Consider the following 14,206-nt stretch of genomic DNA (forward strand, 5'->3'; position numbering starts at 1 on the left):
TAGCTTAGGGCCGGCCCGGTGGCGCACTGCTACAGTGCGCTGCTTGGGAGCATGGCTGCGCTCCCGCCAAGGGTTTGGATCCCACATACAGACCGGCCGCTCACTGGCTGAGCGAGGTGCGGGTGCAACACCGAGGGTTGCGATCCCATTGCCGGTCCCGGTCCGGTACGGGCGCAACACTGAGGGTTGCGATCCGTTGCCGGTCACAAAAAAAGACAAAAAAAAAAAAAAAGGTCATTTATAAACGAAATGCATTAGTTTTTTTCCCTAGAAAGACAAGTAAAAACTAACACGATAAAATAGAAACTATGGATAAAACTAATTATCATTATCAAATGGCACGTATAAAGCAAAGCCTCAAGGATCCATCAACAACTGACCTGACGTTGGGATCTTCCAACAATAAATACCTGTGAGACAGACCTAAAAGGAAGCAGCCACAGAGAAGAGTTACGGAGTTTAGCTGTAACTAGGCCATTTCCGTGAAATTAGAGAAAAAACACTCTTGCAAAGTTTGACTAAAACCAACAGTGGATACAGATCTCCCAGCTGAGGTGCCCTCATGTGCAACAGTCTTCACTGAACACGTGCTGTGAGCACTGTGCTGGGAGAGGAGGCCAGGGAGGTGCGGCCAGCACCCGCCCTCAGTGGTGCACAGCCAGGCAGCGCAGGACGGGCACAGGCCACAGCTGCCAACACCAGAAGAAAGTGCTCTTTTCCAGAAGTTAATATGGTTTATATAGGATCAAATAAACTATTCTCTTCAAAACGACATAGAGAACTACATTTTTCTCAAAACTGGAAATGAGGCAGCGCTTGTTAGCATCTGAATCAGCTGCTCATCTTGGAGCTAAGAAATGAAGACAAACCACCACATCATGAAAAGATCTTGACTAAATATGCCTTCCTGATCTTTTCTGTGAAATACCAACTATAATGGGAAAAAAACGGTTGGAAAGAATGCTGACCCTGTGATCACTGTATGGGTGTCTTCAGGATTGTGACAATCAATCAGTCATGTCTGTACCTGTAAGTTTACGAGCTGTGCAGTTGATTTTCCTTGGAGGCACAAGGCTTGAGCAATAAATGCATGCAAATCCTCCAGGCAAAGAGTGTCCACCTGACAAGGACAGAAAGAGAAAGCCAGCATTAGGCTACAGGAAAAACAAACAAAAATCAACGTTTCTTGTTAACTGAGCTCAACTACTAAACACAGGTGCGCACAAACACAGGTGCATACTGGTGCAAACGTGTGCACACACAAACAGGCATACACACGTGTCTACACACAGGTGCACTCACTGGCACAGGCACACACATGCACAAGCACACACATGCACACAGGTACATACATACGTGCAGAGGCACATGCACAGGTGCACTCACAGGCATGTGCACACAAAGGCTCATGCACAAATAGGAATAAGTATGCAGGTACACACAAACACAGGCACAGGTGCACTCACAGGTACACACAGGTCCACTCACAGGCACATGCACACAGGCACACACAAGTGCACCCACAGGCATATGCACACACAGGCACGCACAGGCGCACTCACAGGCATATGTACACACAGGCATAGGCACGCACAGGCACACACAAGTGCCCTCACAGGCATGCACAGGCGCACTCACAGGCATATGCACACACAGGCATAGGCACACACATCCACACAGACACACGCACAAGTACACACACAGGCACATGTGTGCACACACACAGGTGCACTCACAGGCACATGCACACAGGTACAAATGCACACCCGTGTAGTCCATCAGACCTTGGGGCAACAGACGACATGCGGGTGGGGAAAGCACAGCCTCTCCTCTACTGCCCACAGCCCCTGGCTGTAAAGCTCTCTCCACAGTGTCCTCGGCTGTGCACACAACTCGCAGGCCACACTACACAAGGGAACCTGGACTTCTAGAAAGGTTACTCGCCAGCAAGGCAGAAAGCTCCAGAATGTCTGGAGGAATCATGAGGTGACATCTACGTCTGAGTTTTAGAGCAATACACATGACTGTTTCTGGCAGAAATTGCACAGAGCAGACCATTCTGGGGCTTCCGGACAGGGAGCATCCATAGCTAAGCCGAGAGCTGGGGCAAATAACCACCTTCAATGAGCCCAGAGGAAACCTGTGTCTTCAGATTCCAGGTTAGAGTAAGGCAAGACCCCCATCTGAGTCCTATCCAATCCTCTCCGGAATCAAGGTCCAACAAGAAAGTGTGAGAGAAACAAGGAGAGACAGAGAAGCCAGAAAAAGGAAGAAACAGAATGGGAGTAGCTGGGTGTCAAGTCAATTATGAAGCTGAAGAGGACCGAAGAGCAAAAAGGACGGGCAGTGAGACTCACCGACAGTGAGCTCTGCTCCACTGCCCTCCACTGCCTCACCTGGTCACGAGGCCACAACGTTCCTCGCTCAGCCACCAGTTCTGCCTCCCAGATACTTACTGTCATTACAGGAATACAGAACTTCTTTTCACAGAGGAGTGCATTCTGTGGCAAGCAAAGGCTTGAGGACAAAGAACCAGGAAAACAACAACAAACCCGTCAGTAACAATCCCACTGATTTTTCCTGGGTAATATGCCTACTCCCCATAAATTGACCCACCACACACAAATCAGAAAGACTGGGCCGGCCCGGTGGCGCACTGGAGAGTGCGCCGCTTGGGAATGCGGCAACGCTCCCGCTGAGGGTTCGGATCCCATGTGGAGACCGGTTCCCGCTCACTGGCTGAGCGCAGTGCAGGCACAACACTGAGGGTTGCGATCCCGTTGCCGGTCCCCGGTACGGGCGCGACATCGAGGGTTGCGATCCCGTTACCGGTCAGTAAAAAAGACAAAAAGGTAAAAAAAAATATAAATAAATAAAAATAAAAAAAAAAGAAAGACTGGTCCATAGGGACCATGAAAGGCATCGCATCAAGTACTTCTGGCAGGTGTCACCTCCGCCCAGGTGGAAGATAGTGGCTGCTGCTAAGATCCGGTGACATTCTCTGTCACTATCCTATCCCATTTTTATTCCAAAGGAGGTGTTATCTTTGTATCAATGACAGCAATCCTAATTATGTCAGGGGGGAGAAAATCTACAAATGTATAGAACTCATGAACAAAAGAAAAGATCCCAGTCTTAGAAGCAGGACCAAGTGTGACCCCCATCTCTCTGAACAGACGGAGCTGCGTTGGTACGTAATTCTTCCTGCTGTCAGTAACTCTTGAAGAACACTGATCTTAAAATACCAACCTATGAGAAAAGAGTAACTATTTAATGTCATCTTTTTTCATAGTTAACCAATTTCACACTCTACCACCATTTTTATAGTTAAATTTAAAACATATTAGAGGATGCCAAAGATCCTTAGTAATATCCAATCTTTTTAGAATTGCACGCCATGGATATAACTGTCACACTTACAAGGCGTGTATTATCATAAAGCATTTGCTCTATTTTACATTACATAAAATAAGCACCATTTCTACGATGCAAACTCACCCTTTCAGAGGATTCTCCCAGCTAAGTCTTTAAAAAATCTTTTGTTATTGTTGTTAACTTGGAGGTCAGACCAAACTAGTGTGTTTACTTTCTCTGCAGTTTCCATGCACTGAATAGTATTCAATTTTATCCATACTGCACACTGAAACACCTAATTTAGGTTTAACTATATAAAACTATGATATTTTTATAATTTATTTTTTTTAGCCTCACTAAGTCTAAGAGAATAATTATCCCTGTGAATGAAAATACAGTACCTTCTTAATCTAAGGAATACCATTGACTGCTCCATTTGTTATTTTCTAGTTTTAAAAGGTTCCAATTTAAACATCTCCTTTAAAGCCAAGCCACCAAGTCTACTTGTGATAACTTATGCTGAAGAGACTTTATGTAAAAGGTCATTGTTAACAGGAAAAAGGTAAAAATTCTCCTCCTGATGCTGGTTTTGCTTCGGGTTTATACATACAGGGATGTAAAGCTAGTATTCTAAGATTCTGGACTTTCTCTGGTTGAAGTGGATTTTAATAACTGACAATCACCTGCACAATTAATGAGAGAGTAGAGCTGTGTTGAATGACCACAAACAGGCTCAACGACCCATCTCTACTGCTGGAAAAAACAATTCGACGTGTGTGTCCCAGGAGTACTGATGCAACGGCATTCCTGTGGCCGCACACATACAGGACTGAGGACAAAACACTTTTTTTATGGGTGAGGAAACTGCATATTGGCTATCCATCAATTCCCAATCCACACTATGTCTCAACTTCAACCCTAGGCACCTGTAGACTAATGAACAATGCACAGAAAATATTAACTGATATTATATGCATGCATATTTAATATCAAAAGAAATGTGTTTTTACATTTAAATATTAACTAATTCCTACCATCCTATATTAGTTTATACTTTGCTAATAACTCTCGTGCAAATAATGAAGGATTCTACTCAAAATAGCAATGCAAAAATTAAACTTATTTGATACATTTAAACCAATCATGAAACAATAAAATCTCTAAGAGCTATTTAGCCATGCCACATTTTCACAAAATATAAAATGTAGAGTTAGCTAGACTGGGCAGGCCCAAGATGACATTTAGAAAGGAAAAACCAGCATAAGCTTCCCTTGGGACATAATTCTATAATAAGAATAAATTTCTTAAAGACAATCGATATTTCATAATGTAAATTCAGGTCTGAAAAACAGAATTACGTAACTCTATTCCAGGCAAATGAAAATTTAATGGTTATTACAAGTAGACTCATCACATAGGGAGATCAGAAGAGCTGACAAAGTGGCCTGAGAGGCCAAGAGAGCTCAAGAGAAAGAGTCAATGGGCTGAAGAGACAGACACTTTGTCAACAGTGAGACAAAAATCATCTTAAATTAACAGAGCGGGGAAGAGAGGCAGGGAGGAGGTGTGCAAAGAAAGAGGGGCTGGAAGATGGAGGTATCTCCAGCCCCTCTTTAAGGTGTCCAAATGTTATCATGTATGTAGAAAACTATTAAAAAGGGAAATCTTTTAATTGGCCTTTACGATTTCACACATACACTAAGTGCTGCAATTCCTAACTATGGCCTATGGTCTACAGCACACTAAGTTAGCAGGTTAGGAGGACAACAGAGGGAAATCTTTTAATTGGCCTTTACGATTTCACACATACACTAAGTGCTGCAATTCCTAACCATGGCCTATGGTCTACAGCACACTAAGTTAGCAGGTTAGGAGGACAACAGTGGTGATGACGACGATACCCGCAAGCACCTTATTGGGGCACTTCTGCAAAACGCTTTTCATATTTTCTAGAATGTGACTGCCCCAGTAACCCTGGGAGGAAGCTGTTACTATTATCTCACTTTCAGACAGACAGAGGCAAGAGCTCAGTCAACGACTGCTGGATGAAGGAGTGGACTTCACTCAGGAAAGCTGAAGCGATTTGCCCAGAGGCACAGAGCCACTGAGGAAGAAGCCTAGACTGCAGCCAAGTCCCTTCTCACACTGCACTAACCCAGGAACAGCTACCCGGACAACACCCCAAAAATCAGCAGGCACAAAAAGCATGAGAAAGTTTAAGCAAAGCAAAGCGGTTTCCTTCACCTGAAAGATTCCTGAGCCACCAGTACTCTTATGTGCATCACGGTCTCTAAGCCTGAGAGAGCACAGAACCTTTTCTACTTCTAGAGCATCTCAAAGGACTAAATGTTCCATGGAACAGACATAGGAAAACGATGCTCAGGCGACCAGCCCACGGCAACATCCCACAGCCTGCATCTCTCGAACGGTGAGGCCAGCAGTAAATAGCAGATCGCAGTGACTGGAACAAGGAGCTCAACACTACCTGGACAAAGAGGTAGATCAAGAGGCAGCACAAAGCTTTAAATGGGTTCTCCACGGCTTGCAGTTCTTCTTTGGAGGAGGAAAGGTTGAAGCAGGCTAGGAGTGTGTCCAAACGCCGGGCTTGTATTCCTGGCTCTTGGCTCAGCCACAGTATTTTCAAACTGGGTGTCCCCCCTAGTGAAAAAAACAACAGTCCATTTACCATTATTCTTTGCAGCAGCAAGTCATAATATGCTTCTTGTAGAACACAGTTAAAGGAAGCAAATCTCTTCCCTTCCTGATAAACTTGGGACTTTAAAGCACAAAGGAGCTAGAAAGTAAATATAAACAGAGCCTGCTAGTTTAAAAACAAAACAAAGTAAAACCTAACTGACAGGCATATGTGTATTTCATTGAAAGCATTCTTCGTCTTTATTTTAATGGCTAAGTTTTGAGGGAAACTAGGGGCTTTTTTGTTTCACCCAGGCTGTACCCTCTATAGTTGAGAATGCTTTTCAGAACATGTTTCAAATGTACTGAGATAGATGCAGCCACGATGGAGCACTGGTTGGAACATCATCAATCTACCCCTTTTAGTTTGCTCTCTTTTGCTCCCCTCAACCAATGGTTTTGGAACGTTCATGTGCAAAACAGTCAGCTGTAGAGACTGTAAAAATGCACTTTGCTGGAATCTATGTGAAGAAATTCTGATTTAACAGGTATGGGTGTCTGTAAATCTTCATCTTAACAACCGAGAAGGTTTGGAAGCAGGTCGTCTGTAGACCCTGTGCTTTGGAAAGCACTTCCCTAAACCTATTAAACAAACAGAAATTCCCCAAATCTAACTTTGAGTGTTTCATTTCCATATTTCATGTATACAGTTAAATGGTTAAAATCAAAAGAAAAAGCCCTAAGTCGTTTACTTAAATCAAAAGAAACTGTGGTGTGTCTGAAGGAAGACACACACAGCTGCAGACACAGGGGCAGCTCTGTCTCTACCTCTGAACAGAGAGGTGCCAGTACTACGATCGGGCACACTGCAATCGGTAACACATCTCCTGCTATCACCAGCAGCTGTGACTTTCTTTTAGGGCCACGTGGCTATACTCATATAGTGTTTGCCAAAAGTCTAAGGATGGCTAGAATCTAAGTGTTGCACACATTTATTACTAAGGAAACAAAACTCACTGCCACATGGTTTCAGAATTAAACGACTCAAAAAAGGAAATTCTTCTCTTTCTTTTCTTACATGTCCATGATGCCATTTACTATACTCAGTGGTGTATTTCCATCACCAGAATGAAGCAAGCAGGCAAAAGTCACCTACATTTCTGAAATGGCAGAAGTGTTCCCTCTACCAGAAAAGCTTGTTCACTATTTATTTTGGAGAGGGGAAAAAAAAAAATCTTTTTTTCTCTTTAGAGAAAGAAAATGCTAAAGATAATTGCAAAAAAAAAATCGACAGCACTAGTACTTAAGATAGAGATATTATTTTGAGATAATCACTGTGTCAGCGACTACATCTTAGAAACACACTTTCGGGAAAATAATCATTGAAGGCAGGGCCTACAGCTTGCGGGCCAAATCCAACTTGCTGCCTATTGTCATATAGCCTGTGAACTAAGAACAGTTTTCATATTTTTATTTACTTTATTTATTTATTTTTTAAAAAGATGACCGGTAAGGGGATCTTAACCCTTGACTTGGTGTTATCAGCACCGCACTCTCCCAAGTGAGCCACAGGCCAGCCCAAAATGGCTGAAAAAAATTAATAATATGAGAAAATGATATGAAATTCCAGTTTCAATGTCCACCAACAAGGTGCTGTTGGAACACTGCCACGCTCACTGGTGCGCCCACCGTCTGTGGCTCCAACCCTACTCTGATGACGTGATTGAGACCACATGGAAGGCAAGACCTAAAGACTCACCATCAGACCTTTCACAGAAAAAGCTTGCCAACCTCTGATCTAAGTAAATAATGCATCTTCCATTACTATAGTTATTCAAATATACTAAAGTATTTGAAAAACATTTTTTTCTGAACACAAAAGTCAAACATTGTAAAAATTTTTAAAAAATAGAAAAGCATAGAGAAGAAAATAAAAATAACCAACAATCTCACCACCCAGGTATAACCATATTTGGAATATAGCTTCTAGTCCTTTTTCTCAATGCATATAAAACATTATGAACATAGCTGAGAGAGTCCAGTGGTGGACAGTGTAAGATTTTGCCTTGCCTTTCATTTGCTTATACATATAATTTTAATACAAAAAAAAAAAAAAAGAGGTTCATGAGGTATATCTAGACATAAGTATAGTGTGAGTAACAAACTAAGGATGGCTGTTCCTGAACGAACAGTTAGGGACTGCTTACTCATGGCCCTGTGACTCACTCCCTGCAGGAACAAAACTCCAGGGAAGAGATTTATAAGTGTCTGTCTAAAAAAAGACTGGAGGGAAAGAAACACAAAACTATTCAATTGTTTACCAGCTTTTTTTTTTTTTAACCTACATTGTCACAGAAGTTTCTGTGAAGGCTGAGAACTGAAAAAGCCATTCACCCGTTCATATGCACTGATGCCTACAGTCCTAGGTGCTCTGCCCGGTCCCAGTGGCCCCACACGAAAGATGAACAGTGCTGCCTGGGGAGAGCTTGCAGGAGAAAGCATGCAAACAAACTGTAATACCACAGTGCAAAGGTTTCATTAGGAATACTGAAGGTCAAAGAGAACAACAGACTGGGGCAAGGACCTCAAGGGGGTTTTCATAGAAGAGATGGGCAGGAACGTCTGGGCTGGGCTTTGCTGGATGAAGGACATTTCCTCTGGGATTGAAAGGAGGCAGGAATGGGTATGTGATAAAAACCCTTCCTACTGTCCTCCTTCCTACCCATCTGTCCAAACATTCAATTCATCACCCACTTAACGTCTACTTTTGAGTAACTAGCACATGCCAGACATCATGGTAGGAACTGGAGTCAGAAGTAGGAATGAAAAAGACTCAGCGTCTGCCCTCAGGGAGTTTGCAATCTAGTGGAACACACAGGAACTAACCAAATAACAACAACAATACAGAACTACAAAGTGTACTACAGAAGAAAAGCACAGAGGACTCTAACTAGGGGGCGGGGGAAGAGCATGCAAGAGAGATTTGAGCTGAGATTTGAAGAAAGAGCAAGAATTAATTAGGATGAAACAGGAAAGGGGCAAGTTTAGGGAAGGGAAACCTCAGCAGCACAGGTCTTTATCCTAAGAACGACAGGAAGACACTGAAGGCCAACCTGAAAGAATGTGGTCTGTGCTTTGGAAGAGGGCTCGGGCTACATAGGAGTTTGACTGGAGGAACATGCAAAGGGAAACGGAAAGAAGGCAGAGAGGCGAGGGATGGGAAGAGGCAGACGGGTCTAAGAGGGATCTAAGAGACGATCAGGTGAAAGATACACAGAGGGAGAGGAAGACCCCAGATTTACGGCTTCTGGACTAGACAGGTGTGGTGGCGCTTACTGCGATAGAAAACAACGGGTTTCCACAGTGAGGCGCCAGCAGAGAAGCTGGAAGTGCAAGCATCAGTGCGTATGAATGGACTGAATGAACCATTTCTTTACGGAATTGATGAGTTTTACTTTTCCTTCCCCAGTATCTTTTATTAGACAGTCAACCTCAGTATCATCTGGAAATGCAAATTCTTGGGTCCCATCCCAGATGTTAGAAATTCTAGGGGTGGGGCCTAGTGATGTTTTAAACATGCCTGCCAGGTGATTCTGATGCAGACAAAGTTTGAATACCACTCGACATCCTTCAACAAAAAGGCTAAGAAACCGTTTACACGGACAAAAAAGAAAAACATACCAATAACAAAGGAATTGGTTCTTGAGGAGGTCTAATGATACAATAGATTATAGAAAACTACCATAATGAAAAACATGCCCTCATAAATCTCTTTAATATCAGAGAATTTTAATCCTAAATTCAATCAGTAACTTACTTAGTCAAGAAATATTCACTAAATGCCTATGTGTATATTAAATTAGGAGACAAGACATATCCATAGCTTTCTCCAAAACTTGCAGGTCTTTGTCTTTAATAGAAGGCAGCATATTCCAAGGTTACGTTCTGTCTTTTGATGCTACAAGCAGAACATCCCTTGGACATGTGGAGGTCCTTTGATGACTCTATAAAAAGGCCTTAATTATAACATTGCTTCTTTTCCAAAATGCAGTAAAATGTCAGGTCCTCCTGTCCAGGCAGAAATTTACTTCTCAGCTGACAGATTTCCAGTCATCATCTTAACTAGGGGAGGGCTTGAATTTTTTTGAAGGACCACTGAGTTTAGTTCTCTTCTAGTGGTAAGCTCACTCTAAGAAAAATGGTTAACTCTGGTGTGATAACCTACAATGGCTGAGACTACAAAATGCAAAGGAAATTTTAAGTAAGTAATTTCTGTTTACAAGGAACATATCTTAATTACAACTGGAAAGCAGATCAGCTCAGAGGAGAGCAGCTCAAACCAGCTGGTGTGGAAAAGCACACACACACACACACACACACACACACACACACACACACACACACACACACACACTATCTAGGTCGTGGGAGAAGACATGCTGCCAACAAAAATCAAAGGTGGCCCCTGCACTTTGCCCAGTGTTCCATGTGCAGCTGAAATGTTTCCAGCAGTAATCTAGAGACCTAAACAAGCAATCTGGACTCCAGGTCAGCCACTAGCACATCTAAAACACATCAGCCTCAGAAATCTAATTACATAACTTGGTAAAAGTTTTTGTATGAACAGATGGATAGGACAGCCTTGGAGCTGTTCAGGAGGGACTAAGCCCCAGCGGACCCAGCAGGAGGATAGGCAAAGGAGGTCATTTCTATGACTGACAACTCTGAAGACCATCTTGAAGGATGTCTGGGAGGACTTCACCCCAGGGTGAAGGGGTGAAACAACCCCTTTTGTGTTTTTACAGGTCTAAGCACAGGTGAATGAATAAAAGACATGCTAGATGCTAACCCATGACACTTTTATGTGCTTTCCACATGGAAAAAAAGTATTTTAATAGCTGGGTTTTTTAATTATCTCAAGGTTATTTTCTTTGCATATCGCTAGGGCAAAAACAAAAACAAAAACAAAAAGTCTGGCTTTTGTCCACTCTCAGGATGTGAGAGGTAAAACTCCTAGAATTAACCTGCATATATCATATTTCTCAAGTTCACTTGTAAAGTTTTAATTCACAAGTTCAATTTAAATGAATATTTATTTAGCATTCTCTGTTGGTAGAGCATTCCTGGCCAAAAGAAAACAAAATAAAAAACCCTGAGTACTCACATGCAAAGTGAACCTTTATTCTAACCAGATGAACTTCAATAGCTTATTTATTTATTTAGCATTCTCTGTTGGTAGAGCATTCCTGGCCAAAAGAAAACAAAATAAAAAACCTTGAGTACTCACATGCAAAGTGAACCTTTATTCTAACCAGATGAACTTCAATAGCTTATTTATAATAAGCAAAAAAATTTATTCAGATACAAACAGAGTAGAATACATTAAGAGCTCAATATATAAAACTCCACAATTTTGTGGATAAGTGGTCTAATGTTGTGCTTGCAAAATGACAATGCGTCTATCTAATGCATTCTAGACAGAGTGAATGTGGCTATGAAATGTATTCAAATCAAAATCCAACTCTCATTTTGTGACTCTACTGTGCATTGGAAATACGCTTACTTGACAAAGCTTCATACTATTTTTATAAACAGGAGAAAAACTGCTATTGAGATTTTAACACACTTATCTTGGTCTGTGATGGCCAGAGTAGGTAGTTCAGAGACTGGTGGGTACGTGAGCAGCGCCTTACCGAGTGCATGCACACGCACATACATAACAGCCTTCTTTTACCACTCACAGAAATCTCCAAGATCTGTCAAGACTTTCTTGACCCATATGCACTGAATGTCGAGATGAAAACCCTCAACGGTATATGTAGGAGTAGCCAAAACAAAAAAACTTCACTACAATCTTTAACAGCAAATGACAGAATAAATCAACTATAGCCCTCCCTTTTCTTTTCCATGAAATGTATGACTTCACCTCATTTCATTTTGTAAAACAGTCTTTTAAGATATTCTGTAAGCTCTGGTAAATGAAAAGATCTCATGTAGCTAAGAAATACTACGCTTAATGATTACTGAGTGACACTTAAGTCATTCAAGACAAACAAATTACCAATCAGATGTGTGCAATTAACTTTCCTAGGTTTCTAAAATAAGGATATGCTTATAATGACTAACAAATGACACTGAGAACAGAAAATATCACCTGTACTTTGTCTAAAGAAGAACTTCCAGTTCTGGTGATAGAAAAGGCTATTTCAAATTCTTGCTTTTTGTCTGGTCTGCACCCACAGAATGCAGAATGTTAGAGACATGGAGACACAAGAGAGCAGGGATGGTGTACTGAGAACGAGAGACACACGCACAACCCATGGCCACCTTATGAGCCACGACAGGGAAAGGAAGCTAAGCTGTATCCTCATTGTGTTATCAGAAACACCATCTTTCAGGATATGAAGAGTACTTTAAAAAATTTATGGGAAAATAGAATTAAAAGATAACACAAATCTTTCCGTGAAGTTTTTGAAGTGCCCTCATATTGTAAAATAAAAGAAATGTAGCATATGCACCCTATACATGTACACACATGCACAGACATAAAGACAGGGAACACAGACAGGAATCAGACCAGTGTCTTGGTCCATGTGAGCTGCTATAACAAAATACCATAAACTGGGTGTGAGGAAAACGGAGTCAGTATAGTCAGGCCCCCTCGCCTCATATCCGGCTGGGTATGTTCAGCATATCCATTATAAGCAAGTTATATAAGAGTGGTGTGACTGTACATGCACGCCCATGTACTCCTTGGCTTGTTGCCAGCATTGTGTACTTTCAGTATGAAAGGCAATGGCTCTGAACTGCTGGCCGGCAGAGCTCATATCAGAATAAAGCATGTCTATCCTGTTATCAGCCGCCAGAATCTTTTTTCAGCTACCTGACTCATGACCTGCACAGGACAGGGCAGAGGGGTCTATGATCCAGTCCAACACTGGGTAACATAACAACAGAAATCTATTTCTCAAGGTTCTGGAGGCTGGGAGTCCAGATCAAGGTGCCAGCATGGTTTGGTGAAGGCCACCTCCTGGTCACGGATGGCACCTTTTCACTGTGTCCTCACATGGTGGAAAAGGCAAGGCAGCACTCTGGGGCTTCTTTTATAAGGGCACTAAATCCCATCTAGTCACCTAATCACCTGCCAAAGGCCCTTCCTCCTAATACCAACACAATCGTAATTAGGTTTTCAACATATAAATTTGGGGGTACACAAATATTCAGACCATAGCAACCAGTAATGAGATTTCTTTTTCTGCTCCCTGGCTGGTCAATTTTAATTCTTTCCCCTTCCTAACTTTTAAGTAATCTCTATACTTTTTTCCTGCAACCCTTCTGCCTCCCTTCCACTTTGCTGAAAAATATCTGTGATTTCTTTTTTGTTTTTACCATTGAAGAAAGCAAGTATTAAATCACATGTGCTCAGAGAAAAAAGTCTTTAAAAGAGAAAGGACACTGGCAACTATATCAAGAGACTCACTGAAAAATACAGCATTTATGAGATCAACGTAATTAAAATGAACTTAGAAGAACAAGAAAAATCAGATATGGGATCCGATGGTAACTCTAATGGCAACACTGTTGCTTGTCTTAGTTGGAAATAACTGCCTCTAAGGTGGCAACAAGAACATTTCAAAGGTTTTCCTGAAAGGTGGAAAGAGGGTCAATCGGCAGGATCCTACTCTTTTCAATTATACATTGTGTAAGTGAGAATGCCTGAGACAGGAAATTGGATTGTCTGCATTCCACTTTAGTATAAAATTCTTTGGGTTTTTCCTCATGGATACTGAAAAGCATTTAAATGTTTAAATCTTGTCTATTTATCATAAATAACAAAGAGAATCATTTGTCTAAATCAGCTGCCATGCAAGCTCAAAACCATATTTCTAGTTTACATGAATGTGTCAGAGACATGGCCCTCCGTGTTCGGCGCTGGCTTCCAGAACTCCTTCCAGAAGCAGAAACCTGACTCATGTCTCTGAAGCTACACGCAAAGACTTTGCAACTCAGCCAAGGAGAATGCTCCATAAGCCCCAGAAGGAGTCTCTGATACCAATATGACTTCTAGAATTTAGTAAACATTATAAAGAGTGGGCTTTAAAATCAACTCATGATATGATGATGAACAGCCAAATATTCTCTTTAATTCAAACAATGAAGACAACTGTAATCCATAAGCCCCAGAAGGAGTCTCTGATACCAATATGACTTCTAGAAT

The 14,206-nt window shown here is 41.8% G+C and overlaps 1 protein-coding gene across 6 annotated transcripts in view; it reads right to left on the bottom strand.

Annotated features, from left to right (window-relative positions):
- The window catches only part of FAM120B (family with sequence similarity 120B), a 111,541-nt gene that overhangs the window by 73,179 nt on the left and 24,156 nt on the right, over positions 1 to 14,206 (bottom strand). For 5 of the 6 annotated variants that reach the window (XM_008585755.1, XM_008585757.1, XM_008585759.1 and 2 more), the window contains 2 exons: positions 5,840 to 6,012; positions 1,028 to 1,120 (listed from right to left, as the gene is read on the bottom strand). In XM_008585755.1, coding sequence (XP_008583977.1) covers positions 1,028 to 1,120; positions 5,840 to 6,012 — 266 coding nt within the window. Of the gene's footprint in view, positions 1 to 252; positions 424 to 1,027; positions 1,121 to 5,839; positions 6,013 to 14,206 lie in introns of those variants that run through there. The other variant, XM_008585760.1, reaches the window with a different exon arrangement.

Source organism: Galeopterus variegatus, unplaced genomic scaffold, assembly GCF_000696425.1.
Source record: "Galeopterus variegatus unplaced genomic scaffold, G_variegatus-3.0.2 Scaffold3699, whole genome shotgun sequence".
Lineage (NCBI taxonomy): Eukaryota > Metazoa > Chordata > Mammalia > Dermoptera > Cynocephalidae > Galeopterus > Galeopterus variegatus.